Below are 27,716 nucleotides of genomic sequence, written 5' to 3'. Positions count from 1 at the left end.
ATAACCACTTCGTAGCGGCTGGTCGGTTTCTGTCTCCGGGAGGGCTGCCTAGGCGGCGGCGGCGGCGGCGGCGGCGGCCGGGGCGCCGGCTGGGGGCCGCTGAGGCGGGAGCTGCGGCGGCGCTGGGCGCCCCTGGCTCCTCAGCCTCTGCCGGCCATGGGCTCCGAGAAGGACTCCGAGTCGCCGCGCTCCACCTCGCTCCATGCGGCCGCCCCGGACCCCAAGTGCCGCAGCGGCGGCCGGCGCCGGCGCCTCACCTTCCACAGCGTCTTCTCCGCCACGGCCCGCGGCCGCCGCGCCCGGACCAAGCCTCAGGCCGAGCCGCCGCCCCCGGCCGCGCCGCCGCCGCCCGGCCCGGCCCCGGCTGCGGTCCAGGCCCCGCCGATGGAGGCGCTGCCCGCCGAGCCCGCTGCCGAGGCTGAGGCGGAGGCCGCGGCTGCCGGGCCGGAGGACGACGAGGCGGCGGAGGGCGGCGGCGGCGCGGAGGAGGTGGAGTGCCCGCTGTGCCTGGTGCGCCTGCCGCCCGAGCGGGCCCCGCGCCTCCTCAGCTGCCCGCACCGCTCGTGTCGGGACTGCCTCCGCCACTACCTGCGCCTGGAGATCAGCGAGAGCCGCGTGCCCATCAGCTGCCCCGAGTGCAGCGAGCGTCTCAACCCGCACGACATCCGCCTGCTGCTGGCCGACCCGCCGCTCATGCACAAGTACGAAGAGTTCATGCTGCGCCGGTACCTGGCCTCGGACCCGGACTGCCGCTGGTGTCCGGCCCCCGACTGCGGGTGAGCGCGGGGGCGTGGCCGCGAGGGGCCGTCCCGGGTGCCGCGGGTGTCACCCTCCCCCGGGGTGGAGGGGAGGGGTGGTCCACGGTCACCGACCCTCGGACCGGCCCTGCAACCGGTCCGGTGGCCCTCTGTGCCCTGTACCTACTTAGGAGCTTGAGGTGGCGGCGGCTGAGCTCTAAGAGAAGGGAACTGTCCATTGAGTCAGCAGACCATCCGGGTGAACAAGGGTTTTTGTTTTTTGGCGCTCTCTCTCTCTCTCTTTCTCTCTCTCTCTCTCTCTCTCTCTCTCTCTCTCTCTGTGTGTGTGTGTGTGTGTGTGTGTGTGTGTGTGGTCTCGTAAGGATAGAGGAGGGATACTTGTTAAAGGAGAGAGAATGAGAATGCCCTGCTGAAGGGGCAGCGCTTCCGAGGGGTGTGTCCGTTTGGCCAGGGGCGCACTTAGCAGCATTGCAGGAGAAGGCGTGTTCTTCTTCACAACGGCTGCTGAAAGTTGGGTTGTAGGTGATGAGAGAAGGCAGCTGACTAACAGGGCTCTCGGGGCACCCTGGGCACTGCGTGCTGTGCTAAGCTATTGGCAGGCACCTTGTGGTTGGTAAACGTGCTGCCGAGGGCAGGGTGAGTGGTGGATAGACTTTTTCTCCAGGGGAACCAGTGGGGGCACTTGAGAGGGCGTCTACCCAGAAGTTGATTTGGTGGGAGGAGTTGGGTTTGCCCTCCTTTTTAATCTTGAGGTCTGTATGACATTCTTCTCAATGCCCTATATACGCTTGATTTCAGAGGTCAGTGAGTTAAAATACTCCGTCTGCAGAGCGGGAATCCCTCATTTCCCTATCTGAAACTTTGAGTGGCGGTCCTGCAACCCCTTTCTTAAACAAGCAGACAAACAAGCCTGGTTACTGTCATTCCAGTCTGTGACTGGCCAGATGCCGCCAAGAAGGGGCTCTTCTGTGTGGAGTCAGACTGCCATTACCTGTTCTGTGACCTTCGACAGATTAATTATATTCTACTGTGTCATGTTTTGGGGGCAGAAGGACTCCTTGAAGCGCCTAGTGTAAATGTAATGCTAGTAAAAAGCTATGTGAACCCTTGCTTCAAAGGATTTAAAAGCTTTTAATTGTAGCCTGTGTATCAGGGCTGAGTTGAGATTTCCATGATGCTGCCATTTGTCTTCCTGCAAAAGGAAGCTGTCTGGGGTGTCAGAAAGTGCCAGACTTGTTGAGAAGTGGGTGTATTTAGCCTCATTGAGAGGGAGTTTCTAAATTACTTGGAAATGTGGTCAAAGGTACCCAGATCACTTTCACTTTCTGTTTACCAGAAAGGGCCTTGTAGCAAGCACTTGAGAAAGTCTGCTTGAGTCTGGTGGCCTATACTGGCTTTTGGGAGATTGATTTTAGAATATTAAAGTTTTGCAGATACTGTTGGTCTATTTTCTAAACCAAAGGATTATTAGTTTAGGAAAGCTCTGCTTGATTAATTGCATAATAGTGTACTAACTCCTTTTTTAGAGATGAGAGTTTATTTGAATTTTAACAATGAAATGTGTCTTCCCTGATCATCTTTTTGGGAAAGCATCCCAATTTGTTTTTTTAAAGTCAGTTTATGACTTTACTTAAATCAGCATTAGTGAACAAAAAGTAATTTAAAACCTTGGTGACAAATATAAACAAACCATTAGTGGTTTTAGAGCTATTAGATTGTTTTCTTAATTTAGCAAGATTTGGGATAGGCTCATGGATTTGTGTGTGTGTGTGTGGTTTTGGGTTTTTGTTGTTTTCTTTCTGTCAGATTCCGTTTTAATCAGAATATAATAGTCATATGTATACTTTTTGTCTGTGTATCTATGTGTTTAAAGATAATAAAGTTTGGGAAAGAAAGCAAGCCAGATCTAGGTACCTGGGTGACAGGCATATTTTGATCTGGACAACAATGTGCGATTGATTTGATAGTTTTGCAAATGAGAAAACTGGTAGAGAAATTAAATAATTTATTCAGGGTCATCACCACAACAAACTGGTAGGCAATGGAACAAAGCAGTGTTGAAATAGTCTTACTTCCAAAGCCAGTAATATTTCTTCAACTCAAGTACTGCTTGTCATCACAATCCCCATTTTGGGCATGTTCTAGGAAATGTGGCTTGGGAACACTACTGAGAGAACCAGGGATGCTTTTCTGTCCTATAGTTAATAGTCTTATCTGCTTTATTTTTCTTATCTGAAAGAGGCCTAATCCTTTCTTTAGACTTAAGAGGCTTAATTAATTAATGTTTATAAAGTGATTTTGAAAGACTCAGTTAAAGGTGGTTAGATATACAGAGTCCCTTTATAATTCAGTTATTTTCCAAATAATAGTCTGAGTCTTGATAATAGTTTCTGTGCTGTGTGAGAGAGAGAGACAGAGAGAGCCTGTGAAGATCAGAGGTCAGTTTTGTTTTGGTTGGCCAATAAGTGCCAGGGTGCCTCCTGTCTCTGCCTCCCAGGGCTGAATTCCAAGAATGTGCTACCACTTCTGACTTGTTTGGTTTTTTTTGAGACAGGATCTCTCTGTGTAGCCCCCACTGTCCTGGAACGCCCTCTGTAGACCAGGCTGGCAGACAGAGATCTGCCTCCTGTGCTGGGGTTAAAGGTGAGGCCCTCTGTGCCTAGCCTCAACCTTTTATTTTGCTTTGTTGATGACCCTTGAACTCTAACCCACCTGCCTCTGCCTGCTGAGGGCTGGGACTGCACTCTGTGCTACTATACCTGGTTTATACAGTGATAGGGAATGAATCTAGTGCTTTATGCATGCCAAGCAGCTTCCCAAATGCTGAGCTATATTCCTAACCCTAATTTGGTTTTTCAGAACGTCTTGCTACTTAGCCAAGACTGTCTCAAACTCTTGATCCTCCTGTCTCAGCCTCCTCAGTGCTGGATTACATGCATGCATTACCATGTATAAATTTTTCTTCCGTTTTCTTTCTCTCTTTCTTTCAAATTAAACTATTCTGTTTTTGTGGGTATAGTAAAAATCTCGTGTAAGCATTAGAAAAGAGGCCCTAAATGTCATTTATTCCTTCCCACACCTGACCATGTTTATTGCCCACACCACTCTTGACAGCCAAATTGATTAAGTCTTCCTGTGTATGTGTGTGTACACTCTTCAGGCTAAGGGGGTCATACAAGTCATATAACCTTACAGACTTAGGATCATTTTACTATGACTAAGTTCATGAGAACACCATAAATTAAGAGATCTATTCTTGTTTTTGTTTTTGTTTTTAAGGTTTTCAAGACAGGGTTTCTCTGTTAGCCTTGGCTATCCTAGAATTCTCTCTGAAGACCAGGCTGGCCTCAAACTCACAGAGATCCGACTGGCTGGGATTAAAGGCGTGTGCCACCATACCTGGCTTTCAGTGGGAAATTTTACACATTATTATTTGATATACCAAATACTGTAGTAACAAGTGTAATCTTAAAAATATACTTTCTCCAAAGCCAAGCAGGTTGGTGCACACCTGTAATCCCAGTACTTGCAGAGGCAGAGGCAGAGCCAGGCAGATCTCTGTGAGTTTGAGGCCAGCCCAGTTTACAAAGGGTGTCCAGGACAGCCAAGGCTACACAGAGAAAGTGTGTGTGTGTGTGTGTGTGTGTGTGTGTATACACATATACTTTCAAGTGAAATAAAATTAGTTTAAAATGCAAATAGCTTGCATTTTTGTAGTTCTTCACAGTGAGTCTTCAAAGTTTTATCTCAGTGAAACAGTAAGTTCACTTTAGCCACATACACATAGATGGTGGAAGTGTACTTTGTAAAGGAGAATCAGTTCAAAGAAGTTTAAGCGTGAGGTTCATGCTTCCTAGCTAATAAGTGACACAGTTGACCTATTATATTACCTTTGAGTTTCTGCCTAAGTGACTCTGCCTACAAATGGCATAACTACTGTTTTTCTCTCAGGTGTTCTGTTGTCTATCTTTAATTTTAGAGTGTCTGAGAGACCGAGGGGTGGGTAGAGTAGGCAACAGAATTTTCTGTCATACAGGGGGAGGTCCTTAAAATAAAAGAAATGCTAAAGCTATCTTGACCTAAATTCTGTTGCAGGTCCAGGCTATAGGCTCTTATTGCTGCCTCCTTTCCCTACAGAGTCCTACTTTCCACTGAGCCCAGAAGATAGTATCAGCTGTTGGCCTTCCCACAGTACTGGACTAGCCCATCTTGTAAACAGGAAGCTTCTGTTCATTTATATATAGTGCATTAATTTATATATAGTACATTTGTGAGAAAGGAACAAGCTGTCTGGATGAGAGAGATTTCACAGTCAGTAAAGGATTTTTCTTTCATTTGTTTGAGTCAAGGTCTCACAGTATATCCCTTGCTGACCTCAAACTTGCAGCAGCCCTTTGCCTCTGCCTCCTAAGCTCTCATGTATACATTATTGAGCCCAACTAGGACCTTTCCTTTCCGAATCCGTCCTCAATCTCTCCCCAGGTTTGTTTGTTTGTTTTTGGATACTGGGTACTGAACTCATGGTCTCAGTACATGCTAGATAAGCATTTCTACAGTTGAGCTACATCCCCGTAGCCCTGAACTTTTTCTCTTAATCTGGCCCATTACTTCCTGTTGTACAGCTTTCGCCTGCGTTGTCTCAGCCTCCATGTACACTCAACTTCCAGCTCAGTACTACTTCTTTCCCATATTTGCCAAAGTACGCATTCTGAAGTGCTTAAAAATGTTCACTGATTACCTGACCTAGAGGATATACTGTGGGTAAAAAAATCACTTATTTGCCTGATGTGGTGACACATGCCTGTAATTCTGGCATTGCAAAAAAAGGCAGAGACAGGAGGATTACTGCAAATTTAAGGCTTAAACTGAGTGCAATGAGCAGTATATGAAGGTATAAACATACAAGACAGTGCCTGAGATTAGAGTCTGGTTCAGTTAGCATATTACCATAGTAAGTTCCCAGCTAGGTGAAGCTGTGGTGGCAAGACCGTGTGAAAAATAAAACATCACCTATTTAATCTGTCCTTATTTCAGGCTTCTTCGTAGCTTCCAAGCTTCTGTATAGCTTTCCAGTCATGTTCTTTTTTTGCTTGAAATAGGGTCTCCTTATGTCATGTAGCCCATTGTGACCTCAGACACAAGACCCGCTTGCTTCAGCCTCCCAAGTGCCAGGATTACATACATGTGACACTATAACTTGCTCATTTCCACCATCTTTTGGTCTTATTTTCTACTTTTTTTTTTTTTTTTGGTCTGTATTAATGTTTTTCAAGGTGTGCTGTAGACATTTGCTTAAAAATGTTTTATGAGCAAATATAATGGAGAAATATTAGTTGACATGAATGAAAATGAATGTTTTTTGTTTTGTTTTGTTTGATGTTTTCTGTTTTGTTTTTTTTTTACCCTCTTAGACTTTGGTTGGTTGGTTGGTTGGTTCGTTTTTTGAGACGGGTTTCTCTGTGTAGCCCTGGCCGTTCTTAAAGACCAGGCTGGCCGATTTGTAGACCAGCTTATAGAGATCCACCTGCATCTGCCTCCCGAGTGAACTTCTTAGACTTTTAAGACTGGCCTCCAGCTCACTATAGAGCTCAGGTTGACCTTGGATTCCTGATTCTGAAATGCTGGGATTACATTGTATGTCTCCACATCATCAAGTGTGTTAATGTTTACTGTAAAATTTGCCAGTGCTGATATGCTGTGTAGTACATGATACAACTTCCCAAAATCAGAGTACCAGAGATCATATATGTCCCCAACCAGCCATAGTAACTTTAAGGCTTAACTATTTGCCATTTTCTTTTCTTGCCCTTTGGTTTGTTTGTTTTTGAGACAGGGTCTCTCTATGGAGCTTCAACTGTTCTGGAACTCTGTAGACCAGGTTGGCTTCGAACTCATAGAGATCCACCTGCCTCTGCCTTTGGAGTGTTGAAATACAGGTTGAAATAAGGGCATACGCTGCCACTGCGCAGTCATTTGCTATTTTCTAAACTCCTTTCATCGTTGCCATTCTGGCTTGCCTGTTAGGGTCCCAAACAGTGAATCTTTTGCTCAGGGTAGATTAAGAACCAGCTTCTGTGGAGTATACTATCCGTATTCTGTGTATTTGCTCAACTCCATTTCAGAAGCCTTCTAGTTAGGTCTCCAAAGATTGGGGTGAATAGGTGAGTTGTGTTGAAAAGGGTAAAGAGCAGAGAGGAACAGGGTAGGAAAACTAGATATTGGTGTGAGTATTACAAAAAAGACTCAGACATGGCCCTCTTTACAGAACAATTGAGCTTATAGAGAAGATGATGATTGACAGATGAATTTTAGCTGTAACGGAATAAAACCAAGGAAACTATTGTGTCTTAAGTGTAAAAATACTAAGTTTTGCATAAATCTGTCAAGAAAGACCTTGAAAAGGAGGTGGTATTTGATCACAACCTTTGAGAATGAGCAGAAATACATAACTGGCAGACAAAAGTAGATAAAGCTTTTAAAACCTGAGTGCTATAGCAATACATGGAGGTGTAAAAACACGAAAGCATCCTGAGGAGTCAGTCTCCGTTAACTTATAACTGCATTATTGGGATTCTAAGCCTGAAAAGTAGACTGGATCCAAATTAATAGACACAACCAAACTAAATTGCTAAAATAAATTGTGAGCTGAGGGGTCTGAGTTCCTTGTTATAACTGTTGTTTTGGTTTGCTTTGTTTTTCTTTTGGTTCTGGACATTGAACTCAGACCTCATATGTGTTATGAACAAGTCCTCTACCACTGACCCACACTCTTCTTCCCTTCTCCCTTCCTTTCTAGATATGACCTTATGCGTGTATCTTACACTGTTCTTATTAAATTCATGATCTTTCTAGCTAAGTGTTCTCAGTGCTAGGCTTACAGGCATCTGCTGTTCATGCTCAGTTTTCTTCCTTCCTTTCTTCTTTTCCTTTTTTTTTTCTGTTGTTGTTGTTGAAAGAATTTAAACAAAAGAATAACCCCAGGATATATTACCTTCTGAAATGAGCAGTGAATTGGGGGGAGGGGGTCCAGATATAGAGAACTTTACGGTTAGGAATGAGTATGAAATAGGGCAAGAAAAAGGAAATGAGGGTGTGGCTTTTCTACCCCCACTTATTCATTCATTCGTTCATTCACTTGTTCATTTACTGTGTATGGGTGTTTTACCCACAAGTATATATGTTCACCAAGTGCATGTTTGATGCCTGAGGTCAGAAGAAGGCATCATATTCCCTGGAACCAGACTTAGTTTGGTTGTGAGCCACCGTGTGAATGCTGGGACAGCGGTCCTCTATAAGAACCACCAGTGCTCTTAACCATCTCCTTAAACACATGCCTGCCTCCCTTAAAGAATCTGAGAGTCAGGCCGAGCGGCAGGTGGCGCATGCCAGTAATCCTGCAGGCGGATTACTAGGGGTTCAAGGCCAGCCTCGTCTACAAGCAAGTCCAGAATACCCAGGGCTCTGTTACATAGAGAAACCCTGTCGCAAACAAACAGACAAACAGAATCTCAAGAGTCCATTGTAAATGGAAAATCTTGTTAACTTAGAAGACTTGAGGACTGGAAGTACAGGCATAATGTGGGAACACATTTCTTTAACTACTGGAGTCTGTTCATACTAATGGGATATTTTGTCCAGGGCTGAAATTAAGATAGCCTGCCACACAGGGATGTTTCTAAAGATTCAATATAAGAGTTGTGTGAACTTGGAGGGCATTCTGTGAGGCAGCATGTAACTTCTGACACCCTACTTTAAGCCTAAGTGTGAATGCTTGGTTAAACTAAACAGCAGAGTAGGAGACAAGCTTTCTCTAGGATAGGACATACAAGAAAAGAAACAACATGGCCAGAGTAGATTAAGTGCGTGGATGAGGTTTTTATTCCAGGTAGGGAAAGCTAGAGGCTTTATCCTTAAGATGAATTTTTATAAAATTATATGATTAAATTATAGTGCATGAAGAGCCAAGCACAGATGGCTAAGATAAAACTGTGGCTAGTGATGGCCAGGAGAAGAGCTAGAATGCTCTGGGGAAAGCCCGACAACCAAAGCAAAGAGGGTCCCTGTGCCCTCTTTTGTATGTGTCCATCACAGGTATGCTGCGCAGGAGCCCACTGTGGTGGGAGGGGTAGGCACATACGCAGGCTGTAATGGTCTGTTAAAACTGCACTCTACAAATAGGGCAGCATCTGCCTGGGGACGTTAAGTAGATTTTTATAGAGAAGATTTGAGCTGGTCCAAGATACATGGACATTTGAGCTAGTTCTTTTTGGTTTTATTATTGTTCTCAAAATATGGCTGTGTAACAGCCCTGGCTGTCCTAGAACTAACTTTGTAGACCACAAGTCTGGCCTGGAATTTATGAGATCTACCTCCCAAGTGCTAGGACTGATGGCATGTGCCACTACACCCAGCTTGAGCTGGTTCTTAAATGGCTATTTACCAGAAAGAAGAAAGGAAAAGATACCTCTGGCAAACAGAAGACAGCAGGCAAAGGCCAGAAGGCTAGTGCAGTATATGCCTAGCTTTCAGTGCGGAGTTATGAATGCAGTTTTAGAATGCTGAGCTATACCTGAAGGCCGTAAGCTCCTCTACCTCTGTTAGAGGGGTAGAAGCTAAGGTTTGGAGATGTTTAAGTTCATCCATGCCATGCAGTATGAATCAGCAGAGTCGGTGCCCCAAACAGGGATTCTAAAGTCTCGCGCCTTGACTAACTCTGTGTCATAGTGACAGACTGCCATAGAGTCATCAGAATTAGGGTTATTTTACTTCCTTGGAACTAAATTTTACTCTAAAATTGGTTTCCTATTGTTTGCTGTGCCAGTCTGTGCCCTCTGTCTGCAGTGCTTCAGTTGTTAGGCCTTGAAAATTTGAGGACTATCTGCTCACTGCCCAGTGTAAGGATGCCAGATCTGCCAAAATAAAGAAAAAAATCAGGGTAATATGAAGTCTGAAACTGTGCATACTTTTATACTCTTGGTCATACAGACATGGAACAGGCAGAGAATGAGGCAGCCCAGGCCTAGTTTGACAGTGAAGGAACTGAAAGAGAAAGAGGAAAAGAAAAGAAAAGCTGGAGGATGTGGCTCATTGGTGGAGAATGAGCTTACAAAGTGCTGGGTTCAATCCCAGTACCCTTATATACACACACAGAGAGGGAGAGAGAGAGAGAGAGAGAGGAGAGGAGAGAGAGGAGAGAGGAGAGAAAGGAGAGAGAGAAATAGTATAATAAGCACATGAGCCATGTGAGGTAGGAATAAGTTACGAAGTGTTTAAGGCCTCCCCATACCTTAATTTGTAGTCTCAGAACCTAGCTTATTATTTTCCAGAAGCCATCTATACCTTTCCATTTAACAGAAAATAAGAAGCAAGTCACTTTTTTTCTTAAGATGCAAGTCACTTTTTTTTCTTAGTAGCTGTTTTTCCTGCTAGCTGGGGTAAATTTGCTCAGAACTTCTACAGGATATGAATCATTGTATTTATATATTGACCTAGTCTCACTTTGTTTTTTCTGAGAATATTAAGGAAGCCTATTATGTGACAGAAGATAGATATATTGTCATTTTATACCTGCAGCATAATTTTCAAATCAATCTTTTTGAGTATTTAAATGACTATAAATGAACATGTTGTGTATATTAATAAACAAGAAAACTATAGAAAAGCTTACTAGCATTTATATAGCTTGTTTGAGGTCTTTGGATATTGGAGAAAAGTGTAAACTAGAGGGCAGCAGAACACAGATGGCAGTAAGCCTGCAATCATTGATGTGTTTGAGGGCCAGTGAGATAGTACAGTAGCTAAGAGCTCAGACTACTCTTCCTGAGTTCAATTCCTAGCACCCACATCAGGTGAATCACACCTACCTGTAACTCCAACCCAAGGAATCTGATACCTCTGTCCTCCACCTGCTTTTGTGTGTACATGGCCACATATATACACGTAATTAGAAATAAAACAAATCTTTTTATAAAAAACCATGTCTGTTTCTCTAAAGTGCTTTTCAGATTTAATTAATTTTACAGTGCCTGGGACTGAACTCAAGGCCTTGCATATATCAGACAAATGCTCTAGTGCTGAGCTACATCCCAGCCCTTTAATTTTAAGCAAATGTCCACTTACAAGGACAGTCTGAGCACTTCCTTGACATTGTTAAGACTTAATTAAAAATATAGTAGCTAAAATATATTGGATTATTTGTGGGGAACTAGTTCTTAGCAAATACACAGGAATTATAAGAATGGTTGATGCTAGCGCTGGCATTCTAAAACAGTGTTTCTTTAACCAAATGTCAGCAGAAAGAAAGGAAGACATGACTTTGCTGTGTTGATAGGAGGTCAGTAGGATGAAGGTTTTGGAAGCTGTTAAGAAAGAAAACATTAAGGAGCTGGCAATTGGTTAGGAGCATGGCCTCCTCTTCAAGAGGACCCAGATTCAATTTCCAGTTCCCACATAGTGGTCTGTAGCTGTCCATACATAACTCCCGTGCCAGGGATCTGAGGCTCTCTTCTGGCCACCATGGGCACCAGACATGCACATGGTACCCGTACATACATGGAGACAAAACAGTCATCCACTTAAAAATAAATCTTTAAATTAAGAAAGGTGTCAAATGGTACAAAATTAAATTAGAAAAAGAGAAAAAAAGAAAGCGAAAAAACAAGGGCTCAAGTGAAAGCCCAGCAGTTAAGAGCTTGTACTGCTCTTGCACAGAACCCAGGTTCAGTTCCTACACCATGTTGGATAGTTCACTGCTGCCTGGAATTCCACTGCAGAGAGTCCCGTGCCCTTTCCTGTTCTCTGGGCACTGCACTCATATGCACATAGGCACACAGAGACACACAGTGTACATGTAATTAAAAATGAGTCTAGGGCCTTGAAAGATGGCTTAGTAATTAAGAGCACTTGTCTTGCAGAGGATGAGGTTCAGTTTCCAGCACCCTCATTGGTGGCTCACAACCATCTGTTAACTTCAGTTTCAGATGATTCAGTGCCCAGTCTGGCCTCCTCCGGCACTAGACACATACTTGGTACAGATATATAACATATAGCCAAGCCCTCAGACATTAAAAATAAAAATTTAAAAAAAGAAAGAAAACCAAAAATGAGCTTTCAATAGACTGTAATCTGTGGAGAACTATGGTTTCAAACTGTGGTCAGGCCAGCTCCACTTTGGATCTTAAAATGAAAGCGTATACATGCTTTAGTTTTTCCTGTAGCTCTTTATTTTTACAACTGTTATGTTTTTTATGTAAACAAAATTGAATCTCTAAATATAGCAAACCATTGAAAGGAAATTGTTGTATACCCTACTTATGAAACTGGCTGTGGCAAAACTGCTCCTGAAGCAGCTTAAATTGATTGAATAAGTGCTAAGAATTCAGGCTGAGTATGTGCCCTTCTGTTTTCAGGAAATAAACTATTTTTTCACAAGAAGGCTAGGTACGGTTAGAGTATGCGTGTGTGTGATCTTTGTAACATATATAGTGGTACCAAAAAGTGTTAGCTCATGAGTAATACGTTGTCAGCTCAGCCTTAACTTACCATTCTCTCTCCTTACTTCCACCCAGGTATGCTGTTATTGCCTATGGCTGTGCCAGCTGCCCAAAGCTAACCTGTGAGCGGGAAGGCTGCCAGACTGAGTTCTGCTACCACTGCAAGCAGATATGGCATCCAAACCAGACCTGCGACATGGCCCGTCAGCAGAGGGCTCAGAGCTTACGAGTTCGGACCAAGCACACTTCAGGGCTCAGTTATGGGCAAGAATCTGGACCAGGTAGAAGTTGGCATTATCTCATTGACTCCTTATTTGGGATCTATAATGTGAATCTCCCAAACTGAAAGAGATTGTCTTACTATATGCCCGTGTAGCCTTGTGATCAGAGAGCAGAAAACATTTGATTCTTCTGAATAGCTGAGACAACAGATACATTTCCTACCTTGGTTGAACTTTTAATGGTGCATCTGCTCTTTTGCTTCATGTTGCTTCTAGGTAATCCTAGGTATGTAACATTGGAATACAGCAAAATGGATCACTCAATTTACTGTCTTGACAATTGTCTCAGCTTGGAGAGTACTTTGTTGTTTTTTTGTTTGTTTGTTTTTTCCACAAGGGCAGAGAATCATTTAATTAGCATTAAATGTATCCTACTTGCCATCTAGTTTGAAGTGCTTCACAGCTTTTTGAAGTAGTAGGGCACAGATTTAAGAAAAGGAAATAAATACTAGTGTAGGTTAGTGATTATCCTGAAAGGGGAACTGTCACAGTCACTTTCTGACTTTGATTGTCAAGAGCAAGCTTTACAATGTCAGCATCTTCTAGATGTACCTTGTCTTGCAGATGTTGTTTGAGCAAGTTAAAAGGAGACAAATTATGCCATTTGCTTTTTCCTAGCACAACATAGTCTCTGAAATTGTCATTTTGATAGGATACTTTGTAAATTCCTGTGTAAATTACTTGGTGCATGCTATACAGATACTCAGTTGGTTTTTGATTTTTAAGTTTGAAAGTGTCACGGGAAGGCTCAGGTGTTAGAATGCTGACTTGGCTTGGCATGAACTAAGCCCTGGGATGGATCTCCAGCACCATATAAATCAGTCATGGTGGCAAATGCCGGTGATCCCAACTCAGACAGTAAAGGTGGAAGGATCGTAAATTCAAGATCATCCTCAAACCAACCTGAGATACATGAGACCCTGTCCCCAAAACAAATACAGCAAGAGTTCTGGATATAGCCAGCCTTCCGGTATGTGTTATACAATTTGGAATCGTCAGGCAAAATCTCCTGACTGCCTTGTCCTCATTTCTTACATACACTCTTAGGAATAATAAAGTCAGACTAGATTTAACTGGGGGTGTTTTTCTTCCCATCTTTTCTTCCCTATCTAGCAGATGACATCAAGCCATGCCCACGATGCAGTGCTTACATTATCAAGATGAATGATGGAAGCTGTAATCACATGACCTGTGCAGTGTGTGGCTGTGAATTCTGCTGGCTTTGCATGAAAGAGATCTCTGACTTGCATTACCTCAGGTAAGGTGGGACACATATCCATTGCTTTTGTCGTCCTATTCACTTTCTCATTTAGGAAACAGGATACCAAAGAGCCATAGTTGATCTCATTTACACAATGAAGAAACTGTAAAAATTTCCTTTAAAGCACATCTCTGATGTTTTCTTGAGCAGCTTCAGGGACTGTCTTTTTTACTTTGCTTTCTTACCTGCTGCATGGTTTTTAAGGCTTTCCACAGTCTGGTTTTAGTCCGCCTTTCCAGTCATGCTGTTCCAGATAATCTGAGCTTGCTGTTCCCTGTGTCTTTTGTCTTCAGATGTATTCACATTACCTTATTGTCCACAGTTACTTTCTGACTGTTTCAGCCTTCTAGTCTCCCCCTTATCTTAGCTTATTCTGTTCTTGATGGGATTGTTTGGGGTTACTTATTTTTGTATTTTTTAAAGTTATTTCTTTGCGTGTGCACTTGTGCGCACCACACCATACATGTAGAGGTCAGAGGGAGGCAACTTGTGGGATTCAGGTTTTTTTATCCATCATGTGAATTCCAGGGGTCAACCTTAAGTCATCAGGCTTGGAAGCAAGAGCCTTTACCCACTGAGATGTCTTGCCACCTCTACCCTTACCCCCCCCCCCCCGTTCTTGAGACAGGATCTCACTGTATAGCGCTGGCCCAGAACTACCTTATGTAGACTAGGCCTTATATTCACAGAGATCTGCCTGCTCCTGCCTCCTGTTTAAAGGTGTGCACCCCTATGCTTGGCCTTTGTTTGGTTTTTGAAACAGGTTGGCTGGTTTTGTCTTGAACTCGACATCCTACTGCTTCAGCTTCCACAGTGCCAGGGTCGTAGACATAAGCCACTAGGCTTGGTGTACAGAGTTCTTACTTATCCTTGAAAAGCAATTTTTATCCACCAGCCTTCCCATTTCCGCTGCTTTCTTCACTGCCATTCCTTTATCTCTTTTGCTGTAAGTGTTGCTACTTCTTGGAACCTCACGGTCATTTCTAATCTCATTAATCTTTTTACGGTTCTCTCCTGTGTAAGTTTCTAAAGAATTGAGTGAATATTACATTATTTACCCAAAAGGAGTTAATGTTTAAAAACTTCATTGTGAGATGAGATAGCTCATTTCCAGTCTGGTGAAAATTTGAAAGCTTATGTGTAAGAGTCATTGACACAGGACTAAATGAGACAGGATTTCTACTTTTTACATTGCTAGCCTTATCAAGTGGAGAAGAGAGCTCGAAGGGAATGAGGTAGAAGGATCAGACACAGAAAGGCCAGGGTCAAAGTAACCACACTCAGAGTAAAAAACTAAAAGAAAGGTTATGATCAGTCACTAAATCTTTTCCCAAGAATGTGGTTTGTGTCTGTTACGTATGGAGAGACATGTGCAGAGTCCGTGTCATGAGCTTCCGGACATAGTACATTCAGTGAGATGTCAAATGCAAAGCTATGCAGGATCTCAAGTAGTGCCAGGCAGGGTAATTGGATCAGGTTTGGTAAGGAAGGGTAGGTAATGTGTCAGGGAAGACACAGCAGAGAAAAAAGGAAAGAAATTCAGTTTTGGAGGTCTGCCTTTACCAAAAACCTGCAAAGCCCAGAACCCTTTGTTTTTGCTCCCCCTTGTCTAATAGATCTGCTTTCTGTTGCCTCGTGTCACTTAATCAATCACTCTTACTGAAAAGATGGTGGTTGTTCTTCTCAAGGCCTCTGGCGACAGTAGCTGTTTGTGGTACTGCCATTAACTTCAATATGTCTACTTTGTAGTCCCTCTGGCTGTACATTCTGGGGCAAGAAGCCATGGAGCCGGAAGAAAAAAATTCTTTGGCAGTTGGGCACATTGATCGGTGCTCCAGTGGGGATCTCGCTTATTGCTGGCATTGCAATTCCCGCCATGGTCATCGGCATTCCTGTTTACGTTGGGAGGAAGGTAAGACATGCCTTTCTCTGCCTGCTCCAGCGTTAGTTTTGTTGGCAATAGTTTGAAAGGAAAAAAAAAAAAACAAAGGAGCTTATTTTTCAGGACTTCGTGAAAACCAGCTGGTTGGTTTGTAGGTAAAAATAACTTTAATTTCTTAAATGGATTTTTATAAACCCCCATGAGATCTGAAAGTTCTTATTAACATCCTGGGCCTGGTTTGTCTCAGGGACTTAAGGTGGAACGCAGAGCTTCATTCCCCTGAGCCACTTTGTCTTTTCTTGGATTAGAGTTTCCTGCATTCATTTATATTTTCCAGGTCTGGGTTAGGTTAAAATTTGACAGAGAGCCCTCTTTTGGGTGGAGGGTATGTTTTAATATAACTTGCAAGTGAACATTTGTCCTTTTTCTCCCTGGCAAAATACTGATGTCCTGACCTGCTGACCTGGATTTTCTTTTTATTCTTAGATTCACAGCAGGTATGAGGGAAGGAAAACCTCCAAACACAAGAGGAATTTGGCCATCACAGGAGGAGTGACCTTGTCAGTCATTGCATCCCCAGTGATCGCTGCTGTTAGCGTTGGTAAGCTAGTGGGGCCTGCGGCTTCTCTATTAGCTTACTGCAGCAGGTCAGCCAGCTGGCCAAGCGCTTCATAGTGGAGACACCTGCGCTCTTGCCGACTTCACTTTGGCAGTTGACTTCTGTGTGTTCGTGTATGTGGGGTGGGAGCAGGGGCACTTGTGAATGTGCGAGTGCTGGTGGAGACCAGGCCAGCCTCGGGTGCCATTCTCGGGCCAGCCACCTGGTTCGTAAGATAGGGCAGGGTCTCTTGCAAGCTAGGAGTTCGCCATTGGCTAGGCCAGCTGGCCAGCAAGCCCCGAGAATCCAGCTGTGTCTGCCTCTCCACCAGATGATAACTATACACCAGCACTCTAGGCATTTTTATATGGGACTGAACTTGTGTCTTCATGCAAGATAAACACTTTACCAACTGAGCCATCTCCCCGGCCCAGAAAGTAAGTCTTAATGACATGTTATTGTAATGACTATACTGCATTATCAGGGTGTGTCTTAGACTGGGCCTGGAACTCAGTCTAGCACACAAAAAAGGTTGCATTGATGAAAAAAAATTTTGTAATTTTTATTTTTTTTTTTATATTAATCACAGGTTGTTTACTTTGTATCCCAGCCATACCCCCCTCCCTTATTCCCTCCCTCCCTCATCTCCTCCCTGTCCCTTTCCAAGTCCACTGATAGAGGAGGTCCTCCTCCCCTTCCATCTGACCCTAGCTTATCAGGTCTCTTCAGGACTGGCTGCAATGATCTCCTGTGGCCTAGCAAGGCTGATCCTCCCTCAGGGGTTGGGGTGGGGAGGTCAAAGAGCTCAACATTGAGTTCATGTCAGAAATAGTCCCTGTTCCCCTTACTAGGGTACCCACTTGGACACTGAGCTACTACCATGGGCTACATCTGAGCAGGGGTTCTAGGTTATATCCATACATGGTCCTTAGTTGGAGAAACAGTCTCATAGAGGACCCCTGCTTTGATGAAAATTAAACACTTGATTTTTTTACTTTTCATCTCACAAACAAATAAAACCCATTAATTTTCTATTAATGCCTCACAGTATTTTGGGGGTGTGAGAGTTTATTTCAGAAAAATGTTTGCCTTGTATGGTGGGGCACCCCTGTAATCCTATCACTGAGGAAGTGAAAGAAGAGGATCAGGAATTCAAAGCCACCCTCAGCATGTTCAAGACCAAACTGAGCAACATGAGACCCTATTGCACAAAAACAAAATTAAGAAAGGAAAAAAGTTGATTGGAAACTAACATTTCATGAGTTTCATTATTTATCAGCAGTAGTTCTGAGTATCTCACAAGTGAATGTATTTAGCCTTCACCAGTGCCACAAAGACAGCATAATTAGAAATATAAAGGTGCAGCCTGCATAGTTGGAGCTAAAGTCAAGTCCCTGGGACATGAATCCAGGCAGTCTTTTTGCTTGTTTTTTTTTTTTTGTTTTTATTTTATTTTTGTGTGCATTTGTTTTGTCTACATTGCCTGTATGTCTGTTTGAGGGTATCAGATCCTCTGGAACTGGAATTACAGACAGTTGTGAGTTGCCATGTGGATGCTGGGAATTGAACCCAAGTCCTCTGGAAGAGCAGCCAGTGCTCTTACTGTACTGCTAAGCTATCTCTCCAGTCCTGAATCCAGGAACTCTTACCTCATAGCTAGCATGTAACAACTGAGCTACTCTGCCACACACAGGAATGCGATTGGAGAATTAGTGTGAGGGATCCTTAACTTTCACAGCCATTCATCCAGTTTTTATGTGTGTTTTATCTGTGTATGTCTGTGCATACTTGTGTGCCTGGTGCCCCTGCAGGACAGAGGATGTTGTCAGATTCCCTGGAACTGGAGTTAGACAATTGTGAGCTGCCATGTGGGTGCTAGGAATCAAACCTGCGCCCTCTGGAAGAGCGACCATTGCTCTGAACCACTGAGCCATCTCTCCAGCTTTCAGTGTTTGATTCTTTATTGCTTCTCAAGTTTAGCACCTCAGCAATGAAGGGCACTGTATAAAATCAACATACATTCGACATATTGGATTCTGCGTGTATAGTCTCTTTATCATTGGGAGGGTTCAATGGACAGACAGCCAATAGACTGAAGCCAGGACATCCAGAGCTTTGAGTCTGCTTGTGTGTTATACCAGGCAGCCTCTTCAGATGGCCCACTCTGTTTGTCTTTGACTCTAGTGGTTTGCTTGTGCCCATTCTGGGAGTGACAACCAGGGCAATCATAATCTACTGACCTGCTGACATGCTTCTTCTATCTCTTTCCCCAGGTATTGGTGTCCCCATTATGCTGGCATATGTTTATGGGGTTGTGCCCATTTCTCTCTGCCGTGGAGGAGGCTGTGGAGTTAGCACAGCCAATGGAAAGGGGGTGAAAATTGAGTTTGATGAAGATGATGGTCCAATTACAGGTAAAGGAAGGAATTTTGTTTCCATTTGAATCTATGGAACAAAAGATAAATGTCAGTAAAATTGGGCACATTTTTACAGAGAAGTTATCGTTGGATTTCTTTGGATAATGAGCTTTGTGGGGGGTAAAGTATTTTTAGCCTTTCATTTCTTGATTCCAGAATTATTAGGTTAATTCCTCTGGTACTTGCCTATGTGTGGCAGGTATGAGCCAGTAGGACTTCAGGTAACTGCAGTGTACTAGTGGTGTGGTGAGGAGAAAGCTCTGCAACTGTACGGCGCTTGGTCATTTTCAAAGGACTTTACACAGTTATTATCTTCCTTGCTTTTTCCAACAGCTCTCTGAAGAGGGAGGGCCAGGGCTATTATTCCCATTTTAGTTGGGCGCCTTTGAGCTTGGATTTTAGTAGCAGGAGCTTCTGCAGACCTGAGATGAGCAGGCCTTCTGACTCCTGCTTGGAACACAAAGATTCCCAGAGCTTTCTGAAGCTTCACAGTGCAAGCTGCACATGAACCAATCATATCTTAAACGGGACTGGAAACACTCCCTTATAATGTTGGCGTTGGGGATGCTGAGGCAGAGGAGCTCATGTGTTTGGGCCAGATGAGAAAGGAAAAAACAAGTCAGGTGTGGTGGTTCACATCTCTAATCCTAGCACTTTAAGACTGACAGTTGAGGACAGCCTGAGCTGTAGAATGAAACCCTGTCTCATAAAAATTTAAAAAAATTAAGAATGGTGAGGTAGGACTGAGTTGATACATTATACTGAGTAGCTGCAGTATAATGGAAGTAGTGATGGACTTGCAGTTAAAATTTAAGTAATCCTGAGCAGTCATTTAATTTTAAATTCTTATTTCCTCATCTAAAATAAGGACTGCTAATCATTAGGTATTGGGAGATTAAATACAGATATTAGCAGTCTGATGTGTGTTGTCTACATATAGTAGCTGCTTGTTAAGTGACTGTTGTAGTACTTTTGACATGAAAATTCTCTGAAGAGTCACTGCAGAAAAATGCTTACCAGACTGTTTTGATGCTGTGTGTCTCAAATGGAGATGTTTGGTTCTACCCACAGTGGCAGATGCCTGGCGAGCTCTCAAGAACCCCAGCATCGGGGAAAGCAGCATTGAAGGCCTGACTAGTGTGCTGAGTACCAGTGGAAGCCCCACAGATGGACTCAGTGTTATGCAAGGCCCTTACAGCGAAACAGCCAGCTTTGCTGCCCTCTCAGGGGGCACACTGAGCGGTGGTATTCTCTCTAGCGGCAAGGGAAAGTACAGCAGGTAAGTAAAGAGGTGGCCTGCAACAAGCAGTTGGAATTATTGTAAGAAAGGACACACTGAGCCGTTTTTCTTTACCAGGGCTACATTCTTTTTGATTAATCACCAGTGATGTTTTAGTTCACAATTCTTTGCATCATACTGGCTTCCATTTAAAGAATAATGTTGACTTTAGATCTTGTCGCTGCTTCATTAGGCTGCTTGCTCTAGGAAACAGGAAGAGCAGAAGGCACGCTCTTAGGCTTGTTGTTGGTTTCAGCTGTATCACAGTACTGGTTCTGTATTCTTCAAAGTCTTCCTACTCCCACTGGGTAGAGTAGGAAAATCAATCCTATGAATTTGTGTTAAGAATACGTAAAGCTTTGTCAGTAAAAATAACTGATTTACTTGCATTTCGCTGATAGAACTACTGTAATGCCATAATATGTAGTCAGAGACGCATATCTGGCATTAGATGAGAAGCGGTTAGTTGAGTTCAGTGGGGGAAGAGGCCTCATGGAGCACAGCAGGGCAGGAGGTAAGGGATATGTCTTCAGGCACCTGGAGATGGCCTCCAGCTGGGAAAAGGATTAGTAAGTACTCCGTGACTCACTTTGGCAGAAAGAACCAAAATGATTGGCACCAGCCTCCATTGACTTCAGTGTGGTGTAGAGAACACAGGGGAAGCTGTGGGAAGCCCCCAGAGAAGATGGACTACCTTCCCAGATCCTGAGCTTCTTGTCCTGGAAGATTAGAGTGCGACCAGATGGCCATTTGGCTGCAAAAAAGATGCAAGTGGCAGATGGCAAGAGGACTAGATCCTTCACCTCGGTGTCCTTCATTCACATGGGAACCTCTTAAAAATAGATTTTAGGAGCATATTTCCAGAATTAATAACTTAGAATCTCCTGGGGTGGGATCTACAGGTGGTCTATGTTTAGAAATGGCTCCCCACATGATTCTAGGGTAGCCACTGGCATGAACCAACCTCTGGCAGCCACCAAGTAGGTGGCCTGGTGGGCTTTGAGAAAGCCTGTGCCCACTGAGTGAACTGTGGCTGAGCCGAAGCTGGAACACAGGCCTGAGTGCACATCCCCCCACCCCACCCCCATCGCCCTCATTTTCCTAGGCCTTGCTATGTTCTTGAAGGGTGTCTAAGGCAGAGTGGTAGGCAGAGAAACAGGCAGCAGAATGGAGGCTGCTGCTGACCTAGCTGCATCTTCTGACTAGTGTCCCTTGTTAGGGGCTGCTGCCCCCACATGCTAGAGTATTCACTGCTGTGTTCTTAAAGCCGACTCCCCTTGAATGAGCCACAGACACAGTTGGAGCGTGACTTGCTGAGACTGCAGCACAGCCAGCAGCTGTTACATCCTGTGAAAGCCTTTCCTTTATGGGAAGTGAATGAGTCAGATGGACTTGACTGGGAAACCCATTATGAGGAAATACTAAAGTGCAGAACAAAATGGTGTTGATCCAGAAAGGAAGCAGTTAGGGGTTCCCACCTCTGAAACACCATTAGGAAGGTGTTGTTGAACAAGGGGGGAGGATGGCTCCTATCTGCCTTCATTCTTAAAACCCCGGGGGAACTTGATTACAAAGTGTGTGAGTTCTTCCTTTTATGTCCAGGGTAGTAAGGGCCAAGTGTGAATGAGATGTGAGCTCTTCCTTCGTGGTACTCACAGAGTGGAGAGAGTTGTATAACGAGAAGAAGGCTGAACACTCAGCTAGAGCTGTTGGTTGCTGGAAGAGAATGAGAAGAAATGGTAGTCCTTTGTTGTTAAAGATCTAGCTTAGGTTTTTCAGGCAGAGGAAGGGAAACTTTTGAGAGAGGACATAGTGTGCACAGAGACATGGAGATGTAAAAATGGAAGCTTGGGGTTTGTGGTGCTGGACTTAATAAGAAAAGCAAGCTGAGTAGTTCACAGATCGGGAAGGTCACAGGTGCCTGTTGGCAGGAGAAAACCCAGAGTGAGAGGACGTTAGGATCGCTGGGTTTTTGCCTGTGTTGGCACTGCTCTAGAGGGTTGCTTGACTTGGACCTAGAGGCTCCTGGAGAGGAGTCCAAGAGTAATTATTTAGTTAAGGATCTACACTAAGCAGTAGGGGACAGAAAGGAGGGGACGATTTATTTGATATGTAAGAGGAGCTATGTGGGTATGTATTGGAGCTGTTTGACGATTGGAGAGGATCTAAAAGATCATCACAGTTCTCAAGAGAATAAGGGAAGAGATGTGTGCCAGGAAGCAGACCATCAGAACACCCAGGTTTCATATTAACTTGAACGTCCCCTCTTTACACAGGTTAGAAGTTCAAGCCGATGTCCAAAAGGAAATTTTCCCCAAAGATACAGCCAGTCTTGGTGCAATTAGTGACAACGCAAGCACTCGTGCTATGGCCGGTTCCATAATCAGTTCCTACAACCCACAGGACAGGTATGTGAACAGTCAGAGCCCAGGACAGGCTTTATTCATTGGATAGTAGGTCTTCGAGGCTTGTTCGCTTCCTCATCCTGGGGCCCTTTGTACCCTCTAGTGGGAGATGTGGTGTGCTGCTCAGTCCACTGAGCACTTCTGTGGCACTGGAGTATTCAGCATCTCCTGATCCTCATTAGCACTTGACCCATAGAGAGTCCCTCCCTCCATCGCACTCCTCTTTCTTCCCTCCCTGTCTCTCTTTCCACCTCTTCTGCCTTTTTTCTAGCTGCTGTAACAGTATAATTACTCAAATGGAATTTGAAGAGCTGGATTGATGTTAGCTAGTGTCTCTGAGTCTAGGACTCCTGTTGTCCTTTGCCTAGATCTGGTTTCCATAGCCTCTTTCATTTGGAGCATTGAGTCTGGCTTGGTGTGGTTGAGGTCCTCCATACTGCCTGGGTAATGGCTTCTGACTGTGACACAGTTATAAAAAGCTGCCAAGGTGCTTTCACATTCATATTTGGTGTAATATAGGATAAGGCTCTTAGTTGAATTCTGGAAGCTCTTTTTCGATATTACAAGGAGATATTTTGAAGAGTGAAAGAGTGTGTGTGTGTACGCGCGCGCGTGTGTATGTAAGTGTAAGTGTAAGAGGGACAAGCGAGGCTCTGGTCCACTTTGACCCATCTCTTCTAACCACTTACCCCAGAAGTATTTTAGAAGCAGCTATAATATAACCTATGTGTGACTGAGTATGATGAATTTCGTCCCCACAGAGAGTGCAACAATATGGAAATCCAAGTGGACATTGAAGCCAAACCAAGTCACTATCAGTTGGTGAGTGGAAGCAGCACAGAGGACTCGCTCCATGTCCATGCTCAAATGGCAGAGAATGAAGAAGAGGGTAATGGTGGCGGTGCTGGCGATGGCAGTGGTGTCAGTGAAGAGGAGCCCCCTTGCAAACACCAAAGCTGTGAACAGAAAGACTGCCTGGTCAGCAAGGCTTGGGACATCAGCCTGGCTCAGCCTGAAAGCATCCGCAGTGACCTGGAGAGCTCTGACACGCAGTCTGATGATGTGCCAGACATCACCTCAGATGAGTGCGCCTCCCCCCGCTCCCACACTGCAGCCTGCCCCTCGACCCCCAAAGTCCACGGTGCACCGAGCCCAAGTGCCCACAGGAACCTCGCTGCTCCAGCCGAGGGCCAGACTGTCTTGAAGCCAGGAGAGTATGAAGTGGAGTGAAGGCCCCTGCTCTGAGAAGCACACTTGTAACTGCATCTTTTGGAATCTTTTTTGGGGGAGGGTGGGGATTATGTATTTTGTTTCAAAGATTCTCTGGTCAGGGTTCCCCCGGGGGAAGTTCTGAGAAATTTGCAATTTCTTACCAGATAAAAAATGAAATTTTGCCTCTAGTATCCTTCCCCTTATCCCCTCGTTTTTAGTTTTAATTTATTGGTTAAACTGATGTTGGCAATCTGTGAGGTGTGTCAAAGAATGTACATATGTATGTGTGTATATTGTATGTATGCTAACATTATTGATGACACATTTTAATAAAGAATTCTGTGGTAATTCACCTCATTTCACTGTCCTTGGCTGGGGTAGTCCTGCAGAGCCAAGTGTGTATTGGAAGAGTAGTCTGTCTGACGTTGATAGTTGCTAGGGAAGAGGGTTTTACTCCAACTCTAGAGTGGAGTCAACTGTAAACCAACCACTCCTGACAGGAAGCAAGGCCAGGCTTGCTGTTGTAGGCTGTGCAGTCAGGCTGAAGAGTGCCTGGCTGAGGCTGCTGGAGAGGGGGAGGCTGAGATGAGCTCTGTTTGCCCTCCAGAGGCAATTCTGCAGAGTCTGTGGGAGCTTGGTGAACCCTGCAGGGTTAAAAGTTAGGGAGCAGGGTGTTCCTTCCTCTCCAACTGCCCCAGGAGCAGATCCCACCGGGGGAAAAGGTGTTACTGCAGGCAACAGCATAGGTGTGCGCTCAGGCACAAGCTCCCTGCAGCAAAAGCCATGCAGTTTTGCCAGTCTAGTTTAAAACGAAGACTAAGAAATCAGATACACCTCCAATGAAAGGAGAAAGGCATGCCACCAAAGTCTGCATCTGATTTTACCTGATCTTGCACATTTATCAGAATTGAGCTGATAGTACTAGGAATCTCCCGGTACTGTCAAGAATAAGATCCTTGGGCTGGGGATGTAGTTAAGCCCCAGAATGCTTACCTAGCATGTGCAGGACCCTGTGTTCAATCCCTAGCGCCACAAAATAATAAGAGTAGTGATAATAAATTAATGTCTTCATTAACCATTGCCTGGGGCTAGTGGGAATGAAAGCTCATACAAAGAACTGCAGGGAAGATGATCAAGAGACTCGATGCAAGCTTCCAGATCTGGCAGTAGCAACTTCCTTCGTGACTGTGTCAGTCACTTAACCCCCTCGCCCATTTTCCCATTTTGCCCAATCCTTATATCATGGTTAGACAGCTTATCTATCGACTTAGCACTGGGACCAGAGGACTAGCTGAAAGCATCTTTGTCTGAGGACCAGCTGCCTTTCTGTTTGCATTTACAGGTGTACCTGCTGGCCTGTGCCGTAAAGGATGAGGCGTCCAGATATCAGCCCCTGTGGAAGAGCTCACCTCTCAGGCGACGCAGGCCACCTTGTATTTCCTTGCACCTTGGAACAGGAAATGCTGTTAATGGACTTGGCATCTCAGTAAGAAAGTGTCCTACAGAGTGTCCCTGTGTGACTAAAGGAACCTGTTGGGGGAAAGGGCAGTTTGGAGACTCCTGAAATGTAAATGATCAACATTTGCAATTCTTCTGCAGCCTCATCAAGAAAGCACTTAACTGTTAAAGTGCGTAGTCATGGGCCAAACCTGTAGCCTTTATCTGGGTTGAGTGACTATTAATGCCATGGAACTGGACAGACTATTCCCGTGTCTGCTTCCTCTCCGCCTGATTCTGGGGCCACAGGGTTAAGACACTGTACTGAAAATGCTTTGGTAAAGGCCTGTGTTTATTATAGGGAGCAAGGTCAAGGAGATTCTGGTTATCTTCTAAGAAAGGAAACCTGAAACTCAGACCAAAGTCTCACAAAAACGGTTGGGTTATTTGAAAGTTCTCAGGGTTTGGAAAAGCCGAGAAGGCCCGCTAGCGCCACCTGGAGGAAGAAATGAATAATGCATTGGGGAAGTGAGAAAACTGTACCTCCTTGAGCGAATTCATTCAGTGAAATGCCTAAGACACTGCAGGTGTAGAATGTAGCGATGAGGGGAGCACACAGCTTCTGTCCCCACAGAGCTTACACTCTAATGAGAGGGGACAGATGCCACTTAAACGAAGATAGGTATGTTCGTGAGAGGGAGAGCAGTGGGTGTGTATTAGCTTTCCATCACTGACAAAACACCTGAGATTTATAAAGAGGGAATGGCCATGGCCCTGTGGCTCCATTGCTATTGGGCCTGCAGGGAGACAGAGCGTCATGGTGGGAGTGGGGTGAGGTTACACGGCGGAGGAAGCTGCTCACCTCAGGGCAGCCAGGAATCACAAAGGGATGTGGTCACGATATCCCACTCAAGGGCATGTGACTGATGACCTAATTTCCTCCAAGTGGGCCTCATTTCTTAGTTTTAACCACTTCCCATCACCACCACCACCACAGCCAGGGAGACAAGACTTTGGCAGACAATACAAGCCCAAACTGCAGTAGGTAGCAGGACCCTCTGGTAGGGTCTACTTTATTAGACTGGAGAAGGGGGCAGGAGGGAACCATGACTGAAGATAGAGCACCACACAGTGTGACTGAACACCACAGGGAGAGTCGGGAGCAGAGCTGCTTAAAAGGCAGGATTGCCCGGCCGTCCGAACAGCTTGGAAGACAGGGCCAGGAGGAGTAGCCCGAGCTGCTGCAGCGGGTGTGTGCGGCCAGCTTTCACGGGGCACGTCTAGGCCTCTGACACAGAAGGAAGCTGTGGGCTTGGTGGATGGATCCCTGACGGAACCACCTTGTACTGCAGAGGCCAGCAAGCTGGGCACGGCATGTCTTGACTTCCTTGAAGCCAGTGCTGCCCTGCCTGTAACTCACCCTGCCAATTAGATACACAAATGCAGTGCAGACAGACATGACTGACTGGGGGAGGGGAGGGGACTCTCCTTAGCGTCTTTGGCTAACACTCCTGTAAAACTGTCATACCTCAGATTGCTCCTCCGTGACTCTCCAGGGTCAGTGGTAGCTTTTGGGGGTGTGAAAGGGCATTCCCCAGCCACAGGCAGCAGTCTGCATGTTCTTAAGAGCCGGGGTGCTCATTTCCACGGTGGACGATAGAGCAGCTCCCGAGTGTGCAAGGGTAATTGTGGGAACCTAGAAGCACAGCCTCCAGCCACCCTGCCCTATCCCCCTGGGTGCCCCAGCTCTTTTGTGAGTGCCTCACTTGCCTTCATTGAATCCTTTTCTACTTAAAGTTGGTAGAGTTTGGGTTTGTTTATTTGTTTATTTTTCCCTGTAACTGTTACTTTTGTTGTTGTTCCAGAAGTGTTTACAAGTACAAACCTTAGCTTCGCCATGACTAAGTTGGGTTTGAAGGAAACGAAGATGCCGTAGCTTTGGGATATGGTAAACTCCAGTCACCTGACACCCGGTCTCTTAGAGGAAAAACCAAGCGTCATCTGCACTGTGACAGGCCAGCACGTAAGGAGGTCGGATGACAGAGTGAGAAAATGAAGGGCTCCAGGCTTGCACAGTAGAGCCCTCAACATTTTCCCTGTAGCCACAAGGCTGCTGAACCTGAAATAAAATGGGGCTGTGCCAGGTCTCCTGTGTGACTAGGGCATTGCTTTATTGAAGCAATAGCACCCTGAAACGAGAACTGGGGGTGTGCACTCAGATTTGGGTCAATCCTGTCAACCCACTGTCTCCACAAAGTTTCTCTCGGCGCAGAAGTAGCTCTCCCGATGCTCTTGGGTGGAGACCGAGGGGCCGCGCCGCCTCAAAAGGGAATGCCCATCCTTGTGGCCCGCTACTTCCTCCTGTTACTTCCACATCCAGAGCTGGGGTCAGTCTCTGCCTCTGGAAGAAGGTGCAACAGTTGGACTGAGAGAGCGCATGTCTGTGACAGTGGGTGGTTCTCAGCAGAAACCTGGGAGTGTGTGGATTTGATTCTAAAGGGGCCACGAGAAGAGAGAACGAAACGTTTGTTCACGTTGGTTGAATTGGTCAATATGGACAACGAAGACATTCTGGATTCAGTCTGGTTACTGATCTTGGCAGCTAATAATGGCACTGGGCTGAGTGGTTGGATAAAACTTAGTCCTTTTTATAATTTATTTATTTTTATTTTATGTGCACTGGTGTTTTGGCTG

The 27,716-nt window shown here is 45.0% G+C and overlaps 1 protein-coding gene across 7 annotated transcripts; it reads left to right on the top strand.

Moving 5' to 3' along the window:
- On the top strand, window positions 1-27,168 carry Rnf19b (ring finger protein 19B). 7 transcript variants are annotated; one of them, XR_009590590.1, is made up of 11 exons: window positions 1-776; window positions 12,326-12,531; window positions 13,645-13,789; window positions 15,542-15,704; window positions 16,161-16,275; window positions 18,546-18,686; window positions 19,761-19,968; window positions 22,245-22,376; window positions 23,135-23,629; window positions 24,928-25,071; window positions 26,891-27,168. XR_009590590.1 is itself a non-coding variant. In XM_021637162.2 (10 exons), the coding sequence occupies exons 1-9, from the start codon at window positions 157-159 to the stop codon at window positions 23,601-23,603; spliced, it is 2,199 nt and encodes a 732-aa protein (XP_021492837.1). In that variant the 5' UTR covers window positions 1-156; the 3' UTR covers window positions 23,604-23,629; window positions 24,928-27,168. The 7 variants fall into 7 exon arrangements, 4 of the variants coding, with proteins under 4 accessions (XP_021492837.1, XP_021492848.1, XP_021492822.1 ...); XR_002476405.2 differs by having other exon boundaries at window positions 26,888-27,168; XR_009590589.1 differs by having other exon boundaries at window positions 24,928-25,213; window positions 26,888-27,168.
- The last annotated feature ends 548 nt before the right edge of the window (window positions 27,169-27,716 follow it).

The sequence above is a fragment of the Meriones unguiculatus genome, chromosome 3, assembly GCF_030254825.1.
Source record: "Meriones unguiculatus strain TT.TT164.6M chromosome 3, Bangor_MerUng_6.1, whole genome shotgun sequence".
In the NCBI taxonomy this organism is placed as follows: domain Eukaryota; kingdom Metazoa; phylum Chordata; class Mammalia; order Rodentia; family Muridae; genus Meriones; species Meriones unguiculatus.
Note: the sequence above shows the minus strand (reverse complement) of the source record. Positions and strands in the feature narration are given on the sequence as shown.